The sequence below is a fragment of the Lolium rigidum genome, chromosome 5 (assembly GCF_022539505.1).
Source record: "Lolium rigidum isolate FL_2022 chromosome 5, APGP_CSIRO_Lrig_0.1, whole genome shotgun sequence".
In the NCBI taxonomy this organism is placed as follows: domain Eukaryota; kingdom Viridiplantae; phylum Streptophyta; class Magnoliopsida; order Poales; family Poaceae; genus Lolium; species Lolium rigidum.
In genome coordinates, this window is record NC_061512.1 from 52004479 (window position 1) to 52022341 (window position 17863).

At 44.8% G+C, this 17863-nt stretch overlaps 2 protein-coding genes across 6 annotated transcripts; one reads left to right on the forward strand and one right to left on the reverse strand.

Moving 5' to 3' along the window:
- The first annotated feature begins 560 nt into the window (after nt 1–560).
- Nucleotides 561–4459, forward strand: LOC124652220. 5 transcript variants are annotated; one of them, XM_047191241.1, is made up of 5 exons: nt 561–909; nt 1183–2069; nt 3088–3294; nt 3381–3517; nt 3605–4459. In XM_047191241.1, the coding sequence occupies exons 2-5, from the start codon at nt 1274–1276 to the stop codon at nt 4361–4363; spliced, it is 1899 nt and encodes a 632-aa protein (XP_047047197.1). In that variant the 5' UTR covers nt 561–909; nt 1183–1273; the 3' UTR covers nt 4364–4459. The 5 variants fall into 5 exon arrangements, with proteins under 5 accessions (XP_047047197.1, XP_047047200.1, XP_047047198.1 ...); XM_047191244.1 differs by having other exon boundaries at nt 1193–2069; XM_047191242.1 differs by having other exon boundaries at nt 561–794.
- Nucleotides 4460–6075: 1616 nt separating this feature from the next.
- On the reverse strand, nt 6076–9674 carry LOC124655960 (probable leucine-rich repeat receptor-like protein kinase At1g35710). The gene is made up of 2 exons (XM_047194782.1): nt 6605–9674; nt 6076–6434 (listed from the first exon to the last, which is right to left on the reverse strand). The coding sequence occupies exons 1-2, from the start codon at nt 9672–9674 to the stop codon at nt 6076–6078; spliced, it is 3429 nt and encodes a 1142-aa protein (XP_047050738.1).
- Nucleotides 9675–17863: the final 8189 nt, after the last annotated feature.

Consider the following 17863-nt stretch of genomic DNA (forward strand, 5'->3'; position numbering starts at 1 on the left):
TTTGTCTAGATTCGCTTGTATCTAGATATGTTTCGTTGTGTGAATACATACAAATTACATATATCTATCACACTTATTTTCGAACAGAGGAAGTATAAGTTAATATATTTTTGTTGGAACAAAATAAGACATCTTATCACACACCAATTTTTACAAAAGTATAGCTTAATTACAAGAGTCATATTTCTTAAGATTTTAGTTAAGACAAAAGAATTTGCCACTTCGTCCCTCTATCACCAAGAATTCTCCTTTCGATCGTCGTCACCGACATGTCGGTCCTAACGTTGATCACACACTAGTTTGACATGGATTAACAAAAAATCAAGAACCAAAAGAAAAAGTAGCAAAACCTAAAATTTAAACCCCTTTTTTATTAATACAATTTTGTCACCGAAATATTTTATTGATGAAAGCAAATTAATAATTGTACTATGCATGATGCCAATTCTTGATGTGAGCTGTGGCGAGCTGTGCCGTGAGCTGTAAAAGTAAAAGCAGTGCAATTGGAGCAAATAAATAAACAAATTTCCATTTCAGAGTAGTTTTCCTCCCCCTGTCTCGTCTCTCGTGTGGTTTGGCTTCTTGGGATGTTCTTCTTGCCTCTTTCGGACCAACCCAAACCCAAACCCCAAATCCCCCATCCCAAATCCCAAATGCCTCCTGTCCAATGATGCACTCTCTCTCCTCCCCCTAGCTCGCGCTTCGGCAGCCGCCTCGCTTCCCTGCCGCCGCATTGCTGCTCCCCTGGGGCGCCGGCAGCCGCTGCCGCCTGGCCTTATCCTCCCCCTTTCTTGGTGAGAAAAGCTTCCGGCCTCGGCCGTCTCTCCTGGAGATCTTTCGTCCCGCTGTTTCTGAGTTTTTCCTGGGGAGGGAAGGTCGGTCCTGGGGCCTGCCGCCAGGCGAATCCAGGTATTACTGTGGTGTGTTCAGGGGTTAGGGAAATTTGAGCCAAGATTTGATCTTGTTGCGCGCACGACCTTGTTGCTGTGTGACTCTGGGTGGACGATTTGGGATTTGCTTCGGTGGGTGGATGGGCTTTTTTTTGCTCCTAGGATTCTTTGGGATATCCATGGAGGGTTCTGCCTTGTTTAAGATTGCACGAAGGAATTGGGGATTGCATCAGTCGTTTGTTTGTAGCTTTGCGCTCATGTTCTTGTGCTAATCTGTCTGTCCTTCTTGTACGATTGCTCAGGCTGGGTTCCTGTTGAGCTCTGAGGATGAGGAGGTGCCTCTGCTTTCGCTGAAGAACTAGTGCCAGGTTGCAGGATCTCCAATGGACAAGCAAAAGAAACACAAGAATGCAGAAATGGGGAACAACGTGTTTCACAGAATTGTTCTCAACCAGATTGCTGGGAGCATCGGTTTAGAGGAGGAGGAGAACGTGCCTTGCAACACTCCGAGGCACTCCGATCGTTCGCGGTTTTGTGGTTCATCTGGCAAATTTGCTGCGTCCACCAGTGGAAGTAACGGTGCCGAGTCGGTCAGCCCAGGCGAGTATGTCAGAGATCCTGGATCCATATTGAGTTTGCAGCCTTGGATTTTTAAGAGAAGCAGCGCCCAGAACAATGATGAAATGGTGGTTCCAAGTGGTGGTAGGGCAGTTTGTAGAGGCAAGAATCTGATGGATGGCTTTCAAGATGGCTCAACTGTTGATGTCTCTGCAAGAAGCCCTGGTCTTGGTCCTGGGTCTGGAAGAGGTCGAGGTGCTCTTAGGAGCAGACGGCCCCAGAGGCATTTTATGAAGCCACTTGTTGCAGCGGGGAACTCCTACATTCCCCAGCTTTACGACGAGAACTTCGAGTTTGAAGAGTACACATTTGCTCCAGTTCCATCCCCAGCTTCTGCTAGGCCATTCATTGTGACAGATGGGAGAAGAATCATTAGTAAATCGCGCTATGAACCAGTGTCCGTGCCCTTTGAAATTGGGGTTGACAAGAAGGACTGTCAAAATGGCTCAAAAGAGCCAGAAAATATCGTCGGGATCGCTCCTCTACCTCAGCTGAACAAATCCAGAAGGGATATAAGGGTATCTCAAGATGCTCGTTTGAGTTTGCTTGGCTCCCAAGGAGGTACTGAACCATGATAATCAGCAGCTAATTCAGCATCATACTACAACTGCAATATAATTTAAGCATATTCCACATGTTTTCTCTGCTACCTTGATGCAATCGACTGAAATAAAGCAAGTCAACAGTCGTGTATTTTGGACATGCCTACTGAATTCGTCAGTTGCAATGTTGAAGTAAAACTATATATATTTTTTCAAATGAAATGTGTGATCTCTTTTGCTTTCACCAATTAGAAATCTCAAACCTTACTATTAAACCATGATTTTCTTTATAGTTTTGGCATGGCTAGTTACATAGTAAAATATTCAGTGGTTATCTGAGCATCCAGTTCATGACCTGTTTTTCCTTATCATGCAAGCAAAACTTAAATTTATCATCTGTACCAGTAAATACTACAGTACAGAGCTCACTGTATCATGTCTGGAACTCTACAACTTGTCTTGCTGACACTAGTTGAACTGTCACATGCTTTATTATGCCATATTCTTCTCAAGTCAGTTTCAGTCTTCTGAAAAACAATCTGCCATAATTTCTAAGAAATTGCTCACTCTGTGATCATAACTGAATATTTGCTTGGATCATTAGAGCTCTTAAATGATGACGAATTTTGTAAGATCTATCCGTACTAACTGGACAGGGCCTACTGATAATCATTTGTGTGGTTTTGTTGTATGGTAGCTCTCTTCACAGCTGATAAATTGTTGGTTTCTCGATTCATTTGCTCTGTGTTCTAGATGCATATGTTTTCTACACATACATTGTCACTGTAGTTCTTTGGCCTCATTTCAGGACAAAATGTGCTAGAACAAGAAATAGTCCTTTTAGTCTAACTTGCAGTATGCGTGTCTATTTCCCTGTTCTCCTGTTAATGGATGTAAATGTTGTAGCACATGTTAAGTAAGCTTTATTGGATGCTGACGTTTTGCTACATATGTTATGCTTTATATTGAGCTGTTGTTTGGGGCTTTTCTCTCCATTTGAAGCATTGAAATCCGGAATACATACATTTTATCTGCAGGTTTAGTTGAACGATTGCTCATGTTCTCGAGTGGGGTTCAGATTGGTATTATATCATCTTCTCTATCTAGCAAAAAAGATGTTGATTCCTTGAAGGGCACACTGAAACGAATGGAGAACTTGGTTCAAGATTTGCAAGATGAGCTGGACATGAAAGAGGGGTTAACCGTGAAGGAATTGCCTAACGAAATGTCTGGTGAACAAAATGGTAAATCAAGAACTGTCAAAACAAAACATCTTTTACATATGCTCATAATAAAAGTGTGTGCTCTTTTTTTCCTGTGCTGATAATAGATAACATTATCAAAGCTCACACTGCTGATTCGGAGCCGATGAGCAAAATTGAAGCTGAACTTGAAGCTGAGCTTGTGAGGCTTGAATTTAATATCACTTCAAACTATTTGGAAGAACAACCGTTTGACTTGAGTGAGGTAACAATCTCGTATCAACATCTTATGTGTGACATCTTAATTAGGCTACAACCTGGAAGCTCACTAAATAGAATTCCACATTTCTAGATCGATCAGGAGTTCATTGGAGATATTGTTCAGGGGGAACTGAAGATCGACATGATTCGCCGTGACATCGCTGATTACAGCAGTGAGAGTGACCATGGCAGGGACAGTAGACATAGTTCCCCAGATTACACACGCGATGCAAAATATCCTATCTCACCTAGGGATCTCAGTATCCGCCTCCACAAGGTGATCCAGCGTAGGCTCGAAGACCGGATCAAGGAGCTTGAGACTGCACTTGCTCAAAGCCGGAAGCAGACGCAACTTCAGATAATGGCAAGAGAGCGGGTCTTCTCTGAACAAAGCTGCTCAAACAGTGATTCCGGTTCTTCTTTGAACCAGGATAGTCCATTGTTTATGCAAGAAACTGGCTCGTCGGCAGAACCGTTCTGTCTGAATCTAGCTGGAGACGCACTAGAAGCATACGATGAAGCCTACGAAGAATTCATGAGAATTGCTGACTCCCCTTGTACCACAAGTACTAATGGGAAGCCTCAGGTAAATGAAGATTACTCAGTGGAGATATGGGGCTTGGAAGAGGACAGCTCTACGGACCTGAAAAATGTTCCTACTTGGGAGCGGGATGCGAAGAGCGGGGAGCCTAACAATGCTCAAGAGAGTGATGGGGACGGAGAAGACGAGTCCGGCGAAGATGATGACCACGATAGTAAGATGCTCATCCAGCAGATTGTAGAGAGAACTAAGCAAGGGTCACCTGTACTCATAAATGCACAAAGAATGTTGTTTTCTGTGGATGATTAGGTTGCTGGCCTATGCTGTATACCATTGAAATTTTGTGGTAGCATGTAGTGTCGATTGATTGCTCAGAAAAAGGAAATCAAAGTATTAATTTTTTAACATCTTCAGGTGATGCCTCTTTTGACATGTGATCAGTTACATAGTGTGTCTTGTTTATACCTGGTGTGGTTGTCAGCATAAGGGGACTTCTGGCAACATTGTTATTACAACTAAAAAAGAGTAAACTGAAAGGTATAGGGTTCATTAGAAAGTATTGTGGACACTCTTCATTAGAAACTATTGTAAACTGAATGCATTACTATGAAGTTGAACTTGAATGCATGGTCATGTCTTACAAATACAAAGTGGTATGTCGACTGTGATTGAGCATCCCCGTTGATGGGCATTTTGGATCAGCTCGATCGAACAGGGCCCCCAATTTCCCGAGGCTCCCAAATACTTGCAGCCCAGTAAACCAAGTAAGCCTTTTGCTCGTACAGTCGTACACGATCGGGAGATGGATCGGTCAATCGACAGTTTCCGCCCAGAATTCACCCGCGGCCTCGCGTTGTGTACTGCCCTATCCCCGTCGCACCGGCCGGCGTGGCCTCTGATTTCCTTTCCTAGTCTATTTCCTTCCTGGATCTTTGCTGATCGATCAATCTACAAGCCTGAGACTTGATTCAGTCGTTCACGCGTCAAGGTCCCTGGCTCCTTGCCGTTCGCCCGATCGGTGATCAACCTGATCATTGAATATATGTGAATTATTTTGTTAATTAGTCATCTTGAATATATGTGAATTATTTTGTTAATTTATTGATTTGTCAAACAGGAGAAATCATGAGAAGAAGGAGGTGTCAATCGGGTGCTGAAAAGAAGAAGAAAAAAAGAGAGATTAGAAGCAGCAGCTCGGTCTTAAAAGGGTGCTCTAGACAGATTTATTGTGAAAGAGTCTCAAATAAAATCCGAAAACTAAACTCCAGTTGCTAATGTTGATGATGGTCATGGTGATGATACGGTAGATGTTGAGGCTCACACTGCAGAATTTGATGAAGGTGATTATACTAATACTGGCGACAAATGTGACCATGCTAATACTGACGATGAGCACAATGATGCTAATACTGATGATGAAGGTAATGATGCTAATACTAATGATGAAGCTAATATTGGGTCCATGTTAGAGAACATTAATGATAAATATATGATTGAATATTTTATATCAAGAAATACTACGGATGATGCTTTTCGGTACAACATGAGGTTCGTTTATTACTTTAGTGCTATATTTACTTTTTTTTGGATTGAATACTCGATAGATTTTCTTTTACTAGTTATTGATTTGAAAAAATGGCCCCATTTTGTCGCACCGGGGCCCCAGAATCCTGGAGACGGGGCTGCTGATGAGGCTGTGGATTTTTTTTTTCTTTTATGCCCCAGTTTATACTCACTAGAATGTGGAGACTAGAGGCATGTTTTCCCCGTAACTTTCATTTTTCCAAATCCTGTCGCACATTCAAAATTTGCAAAAATTATCATCTGTCATAAGAAAAAAAAATTCTCCGTTGTTTTTGTGATTCTACTGAAACTGTTCATCATTGGTTCCATAACATCATCACTTCACCTTTCTTACTAAGTAAAATGAAAGTAGAAATTATCAAGCAAAAGTACCATAATCGCTTTAGAAAAAACAACATAAGACGACTACAAATTTATCATCTATATGTCCGTAGGCATTACTGGGCAGGAATAGTGAAGACAACATGCAGATAATCAAAACGTTGATCTTCACATGTCTTAGTCCCAGCAGATAACTGATCACTTGCACGTCTCGCCGTTGGTCTGCGTAATGGGTTAGGCTCCAGGCACTGAAATGCAACGCTGAGCACGCCGTGCATTTCCCTAGCAGTTTCAGCGTCCGGGAGCATGAGCCTGGAGTCCAGCAGATCTTTCAGACACACACCATTTTTGTTGGTCATCAAGTAGATTGACGAGAGCAAATCGCCTGGATATAAACCCATAAATAGCTCGAGAACCAGCACTCCGAAGCTGTATACATCGCACATCTCCGTCACATTCTCTGTGTATGCTAGCTCTGCAATTAATGCTAGATAATTAGTACAACTAATAGTACAAAAGTATTTATGTAGTTCAAAAGTCATCATAATGATCAGAATACACGACAATTTAGAATGCATGAAGGTATTTATGTAGTGCCAAACCCGAAAAACTACTAGTACTTGATAAGGTTTGATATCTGTTTACCTGGGGCAAGATAGCCTTTTGTCCCAGCAAGCTTTGTGAGATTGAGGCCATTAACATTGAGAATTTTAGCCGTACCAAAATCAGAGACACAAGCTCTAAACTCCTGATCAAGCAAAATATTTCTGCTTGTTATATCTCGGTGGACTATAGGTGACGAACAATCATGATGCATGTATGCCAAAGCATGAACCACGTCCAACACAATATATATCCGCCTTTTCCAGTTCAACTCGATTGCCGTTTCATTGGCCTTCAGTATTTCTGCCAAGTTTCCTCTCTCCATGTATTCGTAGATAAGAAATCTGCCTTGGTTGGAGGAACAATACCCAAACAGTTTTACGATGTTTCGATGCCGAATCTGCACCAGTGCCTCGACTTCCCGGTTGAACACTGACTCGTTCACGCAACACTCATCTTCTACCATGTGTATCTTCTTCACAGCATATATTTCACATGTTCCAAGTCTAGCTTTGTAGACAGATCCATATCCTCCCGTTCCTATGCAGTGTAGCTCACTAAAGTTGTCGGTTGCTTCAGTGATTTTCTTGAACATGTTTTCCCCATCAAAACTCCAAATAGAGAAGAGCTTTTCTTGTGTTACTTTATCGGTGTTAATTGGCTTGGATTTTTTCCTTTCATGTTGGAACATAAATATGGATGCTACAAGAACAAGCAATACCAGAGCAAGAACCATGACTACTACAAGTGTTCTGTATCCATTATTTTTCCCTTCACTCTTTGTTGCACTACTACAAGGGGGCAATCCTTTCACTACACCACATAGCATCTTATTATGCATGAACCACTTGATTGGAGCTCCATGGAAAATCTTACTCTCTGGGACTGGTCCTTCCAACTCATTGTAAGATACATCGATGGATATCAAGCTTTCCATACTCTGGAATGATTGCGGGATGGAGCCATTAAGTTCATTGTGGGAAAGGTTCAAAGTATCTAGCATGATCAGACCACTAAGTTGGCTTGGTATTGCCCCAGAAAATGAATTAACACTTAAATCCAACATGTATTGTAAGTTGTGCAACACCCCAAGCATGGCAGGGATGTTTCCTTTGAAGTTATTTCTGCTCAGATTTAGTGAGCGAAGCTTTAAACAATTCCCAATTGATTCATGTACCAAACCACTTAGGTTGTTTGATGACAAATCCAACAACTCCAGACTGGACAGTGCTCCAATTTCTTGTGGTATGCTTCCATGGAGAAAATTCTCCGTGAGGCTCAAATTGAACAATTTTTTTAGATTGCCCAGTTCACTTGGAATCTTTCCTTCGAGCTTGTTTGATGAAATATCAAGTAGCCCTAGCTGAGGTAGTTGCCCCATACTTATGGGTATTGTCCCCCTGATGTTGTTGTTTGAGAGTCGTAGCATGGTAAGATTACGGCTTTCCATCCACCGAGATGATAATTGCCCAAATAGTTTATTCAAGCTCATATCCATATATAGAAGATTTGGATGAACTCCCAACTCAGAAATATCTCCTTCAATTTGATTATTTTCTAGACGTACTCTAACTAGGCTTGTGCAGTGTACTAAACTTGATGGCAGAGGTCCATTGAGGTAGTTATCAAATGCAATTAAATACTTGAGATGGCCTCCAACACACAACTCTGGTGGCAAGGGACCCGAGAGATTGTTACTGTCCAACTCCAAATCCTCAAGATCCATTAAGGTGCCAATTTCTTGTGGAACATGTCCGGAAAAATGATTGTCATCAAGGTGTAAGATAGCGAGCTTAGACAAGTTTCCAAATATATTGGGGATGGAACCCATGAGTTGATTATAACTAAGGTACAGGCCAGTGAGTTTAGTCAAATTTCCAAAGGTATTGGGGATGGAACCCATGAGTTTGTTGCTGGTAAGATCTAACTCTTTTAGATTCACCAGGTAACCTAGTTCTCGCGGAATACGTCCAGAAAGTTGGTTATTCCACATGTACAAGCCAGTGAGGTTAATCAATCTCCCAAAGATATCAAGGATGGAGCCCATGAAAAAGTTGGAGCTGAGATTCAACTTTATTAGGTTCACTAGGTAACCTACTTCTCGGGGAAGATACCCTGAGAATTTATTACCATGAAGGTAGAGCGAAGTGAGCTTTGTCAAATTATCAAAGGTATTGGGGATGGAACCAGTGAGTTTGTTGTTGTTAAGATACAACAGTTTTAGATTAGCCAGGTAACCTAGTTCTTGAGGAATACATCCAGACAGTTGGTTATCCCACAGGGCCAAGCCAGTGAGTTTAATCAAACTCCCAAAGGAATTGGGGATGGAACCCATCAGCTCGTTATCGCTAAGATCCAACTCTTCTAAATTCACAAGGTAACCTAATTCCAGAGGAAGATATCCAGATAATTGATTACTGTAAAGGTACAAGATAGTGAGTTTTGTAATATTCCCTAAATTTCTTGGAATGGGGCCTGTGAGGTTGTTGATGGAAAAATCTAACCTAAGAAGCTTCTTTTGGTAGCCTAGTTCACTAGGGATGGGACCGGAAAAGTGATTGGCAGACAAGTTGAGCGTCACAAGACCCTCAAGTTGTACTATTTGCCTTGGTATTTCACCGGAGAGTTGATTCTGCTGGAGCATCAAGCAGCGCAGTTGTGTCAAGGATGCTAAAGCAGGTGATAAAGAGCCCCTTATCTGATTGCGTTGAAGAAGCAGGAAGCGGAGCTCTCTGAGCGACACAATGCTTGGAGGGATTCTCCCGGTGAGCCTGTTGTGAGAGAGCTGGATGCTCGTCAGAGTTGCCAACGCCGTGAAGTTGAGGGCGTCGAGCTCCCCTTTGAGCCGCAGCCCTCGTAGAGAGATCTTGGTGATCACCACCTCTTGGTGCCATGCTTGATGCTTGCTGCACTTGATGCCGTACCAGTTGCAGGGCCAGGTAGTAGTAGTGTTTCCCGTTTTCCAGGATTGCAGCTGGGCTGGCTGGCTTTGGAGTGTGGCTTTCCAGGCAAGGAGCGCTCCAGCTTGTTCTTGTAGGGATGGCACTGCCTTGGCCGGGGGAAACCAGCAGGCCAGTAGGAGAGTGAGCATCACGAGTGGGGAAGTCTCCATGATAGCAGGAGTCAATCACTAGCTGTGGTAGGAGCCTGTGAAACTTCACCTTGTTAATATATGCTAACTTCATGGTACCAACGACTAGCATCCAGTCAGTCATGCATCCGACGCGCTTTGTTCGGTCGCCTCGTCTTGGTCGGGCACTCGCCGAAAGATGTAAAATAAATGTAAGATTCTTATTCTTGATCGCAGGCTGTCATCAGGGCGGACGGTTCTTGCAATTTTAAACTGGTCTAAGCTTTGAAGTCATGTTAAAGTGGCACATCTGGATTGATCGGAGGCTGGACATGGACAACATTTTTCTTTCGATAATGGACACTTTATTACTTTGAGCAATAGATCCGACCTCTGCAGAGCTAAGATGCACACAGCCACATAAATATCTGTTACAAAAACACCACTAAAATCCAAAGGCAAGTATTTAAGTTCTCGAAAAATAAAAACAACTAGCTATACAGACGTAGATCATGCTGCCACCCATGTTGGGAAAAAATATCCCTCATCGTATCCTCCAACCGTGAAAACACCTCCGTAAAGAGGTCTCGATGCTCCACACGCTGAAGTGACACCCATGAACGAAGCGTAGCTGTACACCGGTATATGACCTGCATAAAAGAGGAAGAAACATTATTGAAAATCTTGTCATTTCTATATAGCCACAAAGACCAAATAACGGCAATCGCTCACATCATAATAAGACGCTTAAACCTAGCATCCACACCGTTGAGCCAATTGCTAAATATATTGGCAACACTACGTGGTGGGTATAAGGTAGACCCTATTTGGACGGCTGACAATATAGACCTAGCAAACTTACACTGAAAGAATAAGTGCTTAATACACTAGTAGAAAACTGGGCTTTCATCCAGGCCTTTTGTCTCGGCCCAGTCTGGAGCCGGGACAAATGGCCTGGCCACGTCACCCCGAAACCAGCTTGAGGGCACGGGGCCTTTTGTCCAGGTCCATTAGGACCCTTTTGTCGTGGGTGGTGGGTAGGGCCGGGAAAAAAGGGCCTGAGGCCTTCTGCGGCCTGCTGGCACCCCTTTTGTCCCGGTTTGAGCCACAAACCGGGACAAAAGGTCCATGCCTATATATATACAGCCAGCCCCCCACCTCCTTACATTTTTTTCCTTGGTGGTGAAAGGTGGAGGTTTATGCTAGCTCTTTTTTTTCTTCATGTGCACAAGAGGTGTTTGATGAAATGTTTGTAAGGATGCCACTTGATTTTATTTGATAAGATTTTTCCTCTTTTTGGTCCTAAAAGGTTAGCAACTATTTTCTCGTATATATAGTCCGCACAATACTAATTTTAGCATGGTGATTGCATTTGATACATAATTGTACTTATGGTGCAGATGAGTCATCCATGGATGTACGGTAACCGATGCGATCCCTATTTCAGAGAGGGCGTGAAATCTTTCCTGCTTGTGGCCCAGGCCAACAAGTTGAAGCAAGGTTTTATTTGTTGTCCATGTCTGAAATGTAAGAATGAGAAGGATTACTCTTGCTCAAGAGACATTCAGAGCCACCTGCTTCGGCACGGATTCATGTCCGGCTATAATGTTTGGACCAAGCACGGAGAAGAAGGGGTTATGATGGAAGATGGCGATGAAGAAGATAACAATGACAAGTACCGATCTATGTTCTCTGAATACGATGATACCGCAATGGAAGACAATGAAGAAGAAGGAGGTGAAGAACGGGCACCAGATGAGCCTGGTGATGATGATCTTCGTCGGGCCATTTCTGATGCAAGGAGAGACTGTGGCACAGATAAGGAGAGGTTGCAGTTCGATAAGATGTTAGAGGACCACCAAAAATTGTTGTACCCAGGTTGTGAAGATGGGCAGAAAAATTTGGGTAGCATATTGGAATTGCTGAAATGTAAGGCAGAGGCCGGTGTGACTGACTCGAGATTTGAAAAATTGCTGATAATATTGAAGAAGTTGCTTCCAAGAAAGAACGAATTGCCCGCTAGTACGTATGAAGCAAAGAAGCTTGTCTGCCCTCTAGGATTAGATGTGCAGAAGATACATGCATGCCCTAATGACTGTATCCTCTACCGCGGTGAGAAGTATGAGATATGAATAAATGCCCGATATGCGGTGCACTGCGGTATAAGATCAGAAGAGATGACCCTGGTGATGTTGAGAGCGAGTCACCCGGGAAGAGGGTTCCTGTGAAGGCGATGTGGTATACTCCCATAATACCACGGTTGAAACGTTTGTTCAGAAACAAAGAGCATGCCAAGTTGGTGCGATAGGACATGGAAGAACGTAAGAAAGACGCGATGTTGAGGCACCCCGCTAATGGTCGGCAGTGGAGAAACATCGAGAGAGAGTTCCCGGATTTTGCAGGTGAGGCAAGGAACTTATGGTTTGGTCTAAGTACATATGTCATGAATCCTTTTGGGGAGCAGAGCTACAGTCACAACACCTGGCCCGTGACTCTATGTATCTAGAACCTTCCTCCTTGGTTGTGCATGAAGCGGAAGTTCATTATGATGTCAGTGCTTATCCAAGGCCCAAAGCAACCCGGCAACGACATTGATGTGTACCTAAGGCCATTAGTTGATGAACTTTTGGAGTTGTGGGCCGAACCAGGTTTACGTGTGTGGGATGAACACACCGAACAAGAATTTGACCTACGAGCGTTGCTATTTGTAACCATCAATGATTGTCCTACTCTTAGTAACATTTCAAGATAGATGAACAAGGGATACAATGCATGCACACACTATTTAGATGAGACTGAAAGTAAATATTTGGAAAAAAAAGTAGTGAAAATGTGTACCCATACAATCTTCATTTTCTTCCGCGCAGGCATGCCTTAAGGAAAAAGGCAAGCATTTCAATGGCGAGGCAGAACCCCGTCTGAAGCCTATCCCCCATAGTGGTGCTGATGTATTTGACATGGTCAAGGATTTAAATGTTATCTTTGGAAAGGGTCCAGGCAATCGACCTGTTCTGAAAGACGCTGACGGACACGCGCCCATGTGGAAGAAGAAATCTATATTTTGGGAGCTAGAATATTGGAAAGTCCTGGAAGTCCGCTCTGCAATCGACGTGATGCACCTGACCAAGAATCGTTGTGTGAATATTCTAGGTTTCCTGGGCGTGTATGGGAAGATAAAAGATACAACAGAAGCACGAGAGGACCAGCAACGTCATAAAGGACGAGACGACAATCATCCAGGGCAGTTTCAAGGTCTGCCAGCCACGCTCTTACCAAAGAAGAGAAGGAAATCTTTTTTGAAGCCCTATTCAGTATCAAGGTTTCGTCTGGTTTCTCGTCGAATATAAATGGAATAGTAAATATGAAGGAGAAAAAAATTCCAGAACCTAAAGTCTCATGACTGCCACGTGCTTATGACACAATTGCTTCCGGTTGCATTGAGGGGACTTCTACCAGAAAATGTTTGACTAGCCATTGTGAAGATATGTGCATTCCTCAACGCAATTTCTCAGAAGGTAATGGATCCAGAAATTTTGTCAGGGTTACAGGTTGTTGTGGTCGAATGTCTTGTCAGCTTCGAGGTCTTGTTCCCACCATCCTTCTTCAATATTATGACACACCTACTCGTTCACCTAGTTGAAGAGATTAGAATTCTCGGTCCTATATTTCTACACAATATGTTCCCCTTCGAGAGGTAATGGGAGTCTTAAAGAAATATGTTCATAACCGCGCTAGGCCAGAAGGAAGTATCTCAAAGGGCTACAGAACAGAGGAGGTCATTGAGTTTTGTGTTGACTTTCTTCCTGGCCTTAAGCCGATTGGTGTTCCTGAATCTCGGTATGAGGGGAGGCCGATCGGAAAAGGCACACTAGGAAGGAAAGCAACGGTGTGCAGGGACAAGCTTTCTTTCAATCAAGCACACTACACAGTTCTATACAATTCCAGCTTGGTGGCTCCGTACATCGAGATACACAAGAATGTTGTACAAGAAGTAAACCCGGGCCAGCCCGAGTCCTTGATTACACGCCAACACATGAATACCTTCGGCAGTTGGTTGCAAACACATCTCATGGGTAACACCACTTTTGGAGATCAATTGTACTTGTTGGCCAGGTTACCATCTTCAAACATATGTACATTCCAAGGGTACGAGATAAATGGGAATACATTTTACACGATCACCCAAGATAAAAAGAGCACCAAGCAAAACAGTGGTGTCTGCTTCGATACAAAAGACGAGAAAGGGCAGACCACCACATATTATGGGTACATAGAGGAGATATGGGCACCTGACTATGGACATACTTTTAAGGTCCCTTTGTTTTGGTGAAAATAGGTGAAGCTCAGCGGTGTACAGGTAGACGATAAGTACGGTATGACAACAGTGGATCTCAACAATCTTGCGTACATGGATGAGCCATTCGTCCTAGCCAACAAGGTGGCTCAAGTTTTCTATGTGAAGGACATGTCTAGCAAACTGAGAAAAAGAAATCAACAAAAGAATACATCAACCGAGGAGCCAAAGCGTCACATAGTTCTTTCGGGGAAAAGAAACATCGTGGGAGTGGATGACAAGACAGACATGTCAGAAGATTATAATAAGTTTAAAGAAATTCCGCCCTTCACGGTGAAAATTGACCCAAGCATCTTGCTAAATGATGAAGATTCTCCATGGCTACGGCGCAGAAGAAAACCACATCACTAGATGGCGATGTTGGCGATATTTAAACTTGTAATGTAATAATGTATTCTTAATAGTTCCCAAGACAATCTCTACATTTATGTAATAATGAGAACCCTCCTCTTGTACCCTGAGCTACTGGTTGTTGGGTGTATATATACTAGCAGCTTCCGGGCAGGAGTCCTGCTTGCGGGAAGAGTTCCCTCGGGCGGAGCTTCCGAAGATGTCTAAGACGGCTGGTCATCTAAGACATCTTCGAGAAGCTCCGCCGGAGAGGCTCTTTCCTTCCAGGTCGCCGTCGCCGGGTGTATACCAGCTCCCAGTAAGCTCTCTCTGCCCTCCCCTCCTTTTGTACCCTGAGCTACAGGTTGTTGGGTGTATATATACTAGCAGCTTCCTGGCGGGAGTGCTGCTTGCGGGAAGAGTTCCCTTGGGCGGAGCTTCCAAAGATTTCTAGGAAGGTTGGCCATCTAAGAAATCTTCGAGAAGCTCTGCCGGAGAGGCTCTTTCCTTCCAGGTCGCCATCGCTAGGTGTATACCAGCTCCCGGGAAGCTCTCGCTGCTCTCCTCTCCTTTTGTACCCTGAGCTACTGGTCGTTGGGTGTATATATACTAGCAGCTTCCTGGCGGGAGTCCTGCTTGCGGGAAGAGTTCCCTCGGGCGGAGTTTCCGAATATGTCTAAGACGGCCGGCCATCTAAGACATATTCGAGAAGCTCTGCCGGAGAGGCTCTTTCCTTCCTGGCTGCTCTCTCTACTCTCCCAAGAGGGGCTATATATAGCGGCGTGCCTCCAGCTAATCCCCTCCCCCTAGATAAGCCCCCCACATAAGGCAAACACCAGATAAGCCTCCCCCAGATTAAGCCCCCCATATTTTTTTCCCGGTTTGAGAACCCACCCGGGATAAAAGAGGTATATAAACTAACCCACCATCTCGGTCGAAAGCCACCACCCTAGATAAGGCTCGTTCATATTACTTTAACTAAATTGAAACTAAAACAACGACAACGACTTTATAATTTTTTAACTAGATATGTTAACTAAATTTAAACTTAAATAACGACTTCGACTAGTTCTTCTTCGCATCCGCTGCTTCCCTCCTGGCTGCCTCCTCCTGCCGCAGCTCTTCCTCATGACGACGCTTATGCATCTCCTCACTATCCAGCTCCGCCACACGCCACCGCTTATGCAGCTCCTGGAGACTCTGCCTCTCAAATGCTTCTATGGTAGCCGCTAGCGTCGCCTCCTCCCACTCCTCTATCTCCGCGAGTTGCGGGTCCACCTCATCCGCTGCTGCCCTCCTGGATGCCGCCTCCTGCCGCAACAGCTGCTGAAGCTCCTCCCACTCCTCTATCTCCGCAAGCTGCGGGTCCACCTCCATCGGTGGTGGGTGCGGCTTTGGGGGCATTGTGAAATGGGCTAGGGTTCGGTGAGTGAGGTGGGAGACGGGGAGGTAGGAGCTATTTATAGAGGCCTGTAGGCGTGAAACTTCCCCGCGCAGCGTCTTGGCGGGAAACATGCGTCCTTATCCCGGTTGCACCCACCAGCCGGGACTAAAGGACACATGCATCATTATCCCATCGACAACTTTAGTCCCGGTTACACATGCGTCTTTATCCCACCGACAGAAAATGAAAATGGCAAATTTTTTAATTGAAAATTGGACTAAAGGTTACACATTTTTGTAGAACATAGAAGATCGAACATAGTCTAAAAACATTGAAAATACAATTAAAATAGATAAACGACTAGTGTAGTCTACTCGTCGTCGGAGGTTGTCTCGGTCCAAATGTCGTCCCACCGAGGGTCGTTGTCGGCCCAAGTTGTATCCGGGTTGTCGAGCTCGAACTCGACGACGACCCGACGGTGGCGCCTGTCGGACCTGCGATGTGCCCTGAGATCAGCGAAGAACGTGTCGGTGTTGTCGACGTCATCGGGGAACAACACCCTCCACTGGCGCATCAACTCCTCGTCGTGGTCGGCGATGGCGATCCGGCGCTGCACCTGGTGGTGGCGGCGACGGTCCTCGTCGTCTATGAGGCACGGCGCTGGCGTGAGGAACTCCGCCTCCTCTAGCGCTTCGATGTCCGGGTGTTGGCACAACCCGCGACAAAAGACCCCCTTTTGTCGCGGGTGGTGGCACGGCCCGTGATAAAAGGCCCCCCTCCTTTTGTCGCGGGTGGTGGCACGACCCGCGACAAAAGGGTACCTTTTGTCGCGGGTCGTGCCACCACCCGCGAAAAAAGGGGGGTGTTATATAAGCCTCCGCGTCGCGGGCGGAGCCACCACCCACGACACTGGAGGCCACCGACAGTGCTATTGACGACGCCAGGCTGCCCACGCGCTGCCGCCCCAAACCCTAGCCCGAGCCGCAGACTTCCGCCTCTTGCCGACGACTCTGGCCATCCCCGGCGACGCCGCCAAGCTCTCCGTGTTCGCGTTGAGCTGCTAAGCCTCCTGGTGCCCTCCTCCTCTTCGATTGCTTCCTGTAGTGCGCCCGCACAGAGTACCTGCCGCTGCCGCCGCTCGGGCTCGCCGGAGGAGGTCCTCCGGTGAACATTGGCGGGCAGCGCCGCCACCTTCGGGTCGCCCGCGAGCCCCTCTTGAGATCGCGCATGTCTGCGCTGGCCCTGGCGCCCCGTAGCGCCGAGCCCGTGCTCAACCTGAGAGGTCCAAGCCGCGATGACGTCGTGCTGACGTCATTATGACGTCAACCGACATTTTCTTTTTTCCGTTTTATTGTTTTTCTATTTATTTTATTTATATGACATGTGGGTCCAACTTGTCATATTTTCAATTTTCCAGGAATTTCAGAAAATGGTTAAAACTTGAATAATTCATAACTGTTTCTTTTTAATTCAGAAAAATATGTGTAATATCCCAAAATGTTCAGAAAAACATTCTCTACATGTTTAGGTGTAATTCATACATATTTGAAACAATTAAAATTGTAAAAGTACTGGAACCCTAATAAACCCCTCTCATATGTCGGGGTCCTATGTTGGAACCCCCTTAACCTCATGATGTGCCTAGGGTTTACTCAATTACTTTAACATGACATATCATTCATTTTATATGCGCATTGCATTATGCCATGTCTTGAATGTGTATTTTCCTTTCAGGTGTTTGGTTCTTCGCGATAGGATCTGAGCCAGAGTCCGACGTCAACACCACCGAAGAACCGTACTCATCTGCTGAGGGTCAAGGCAAAGCCCTAAAACCCTGACAGTGGGTCCAGCTCGTCATAGTTTTATTGATGATGTCTTATGGTTATTTCAGTACCTAATTAACATGTCATGTCATCATCCTTGTATGTGCATTGCATCAATGCCATGTGTTGCATTGAATAATGTAGTCACCAGCATCCCCCCTCTCCACGTGTGTTACGACGACCCCCTGCTGATGGGATTCGTAGCATAGAAAACAAACAAAATTCCTACCGCAAGAACGAAAACCAAGCCAAGATGCAATCAAGAAGATGGTAGCAACAAGGGATCATGAGACTAACCCTTGAAGATTTCCAAAGCCTACGAGATTACATCTCGTTGTTG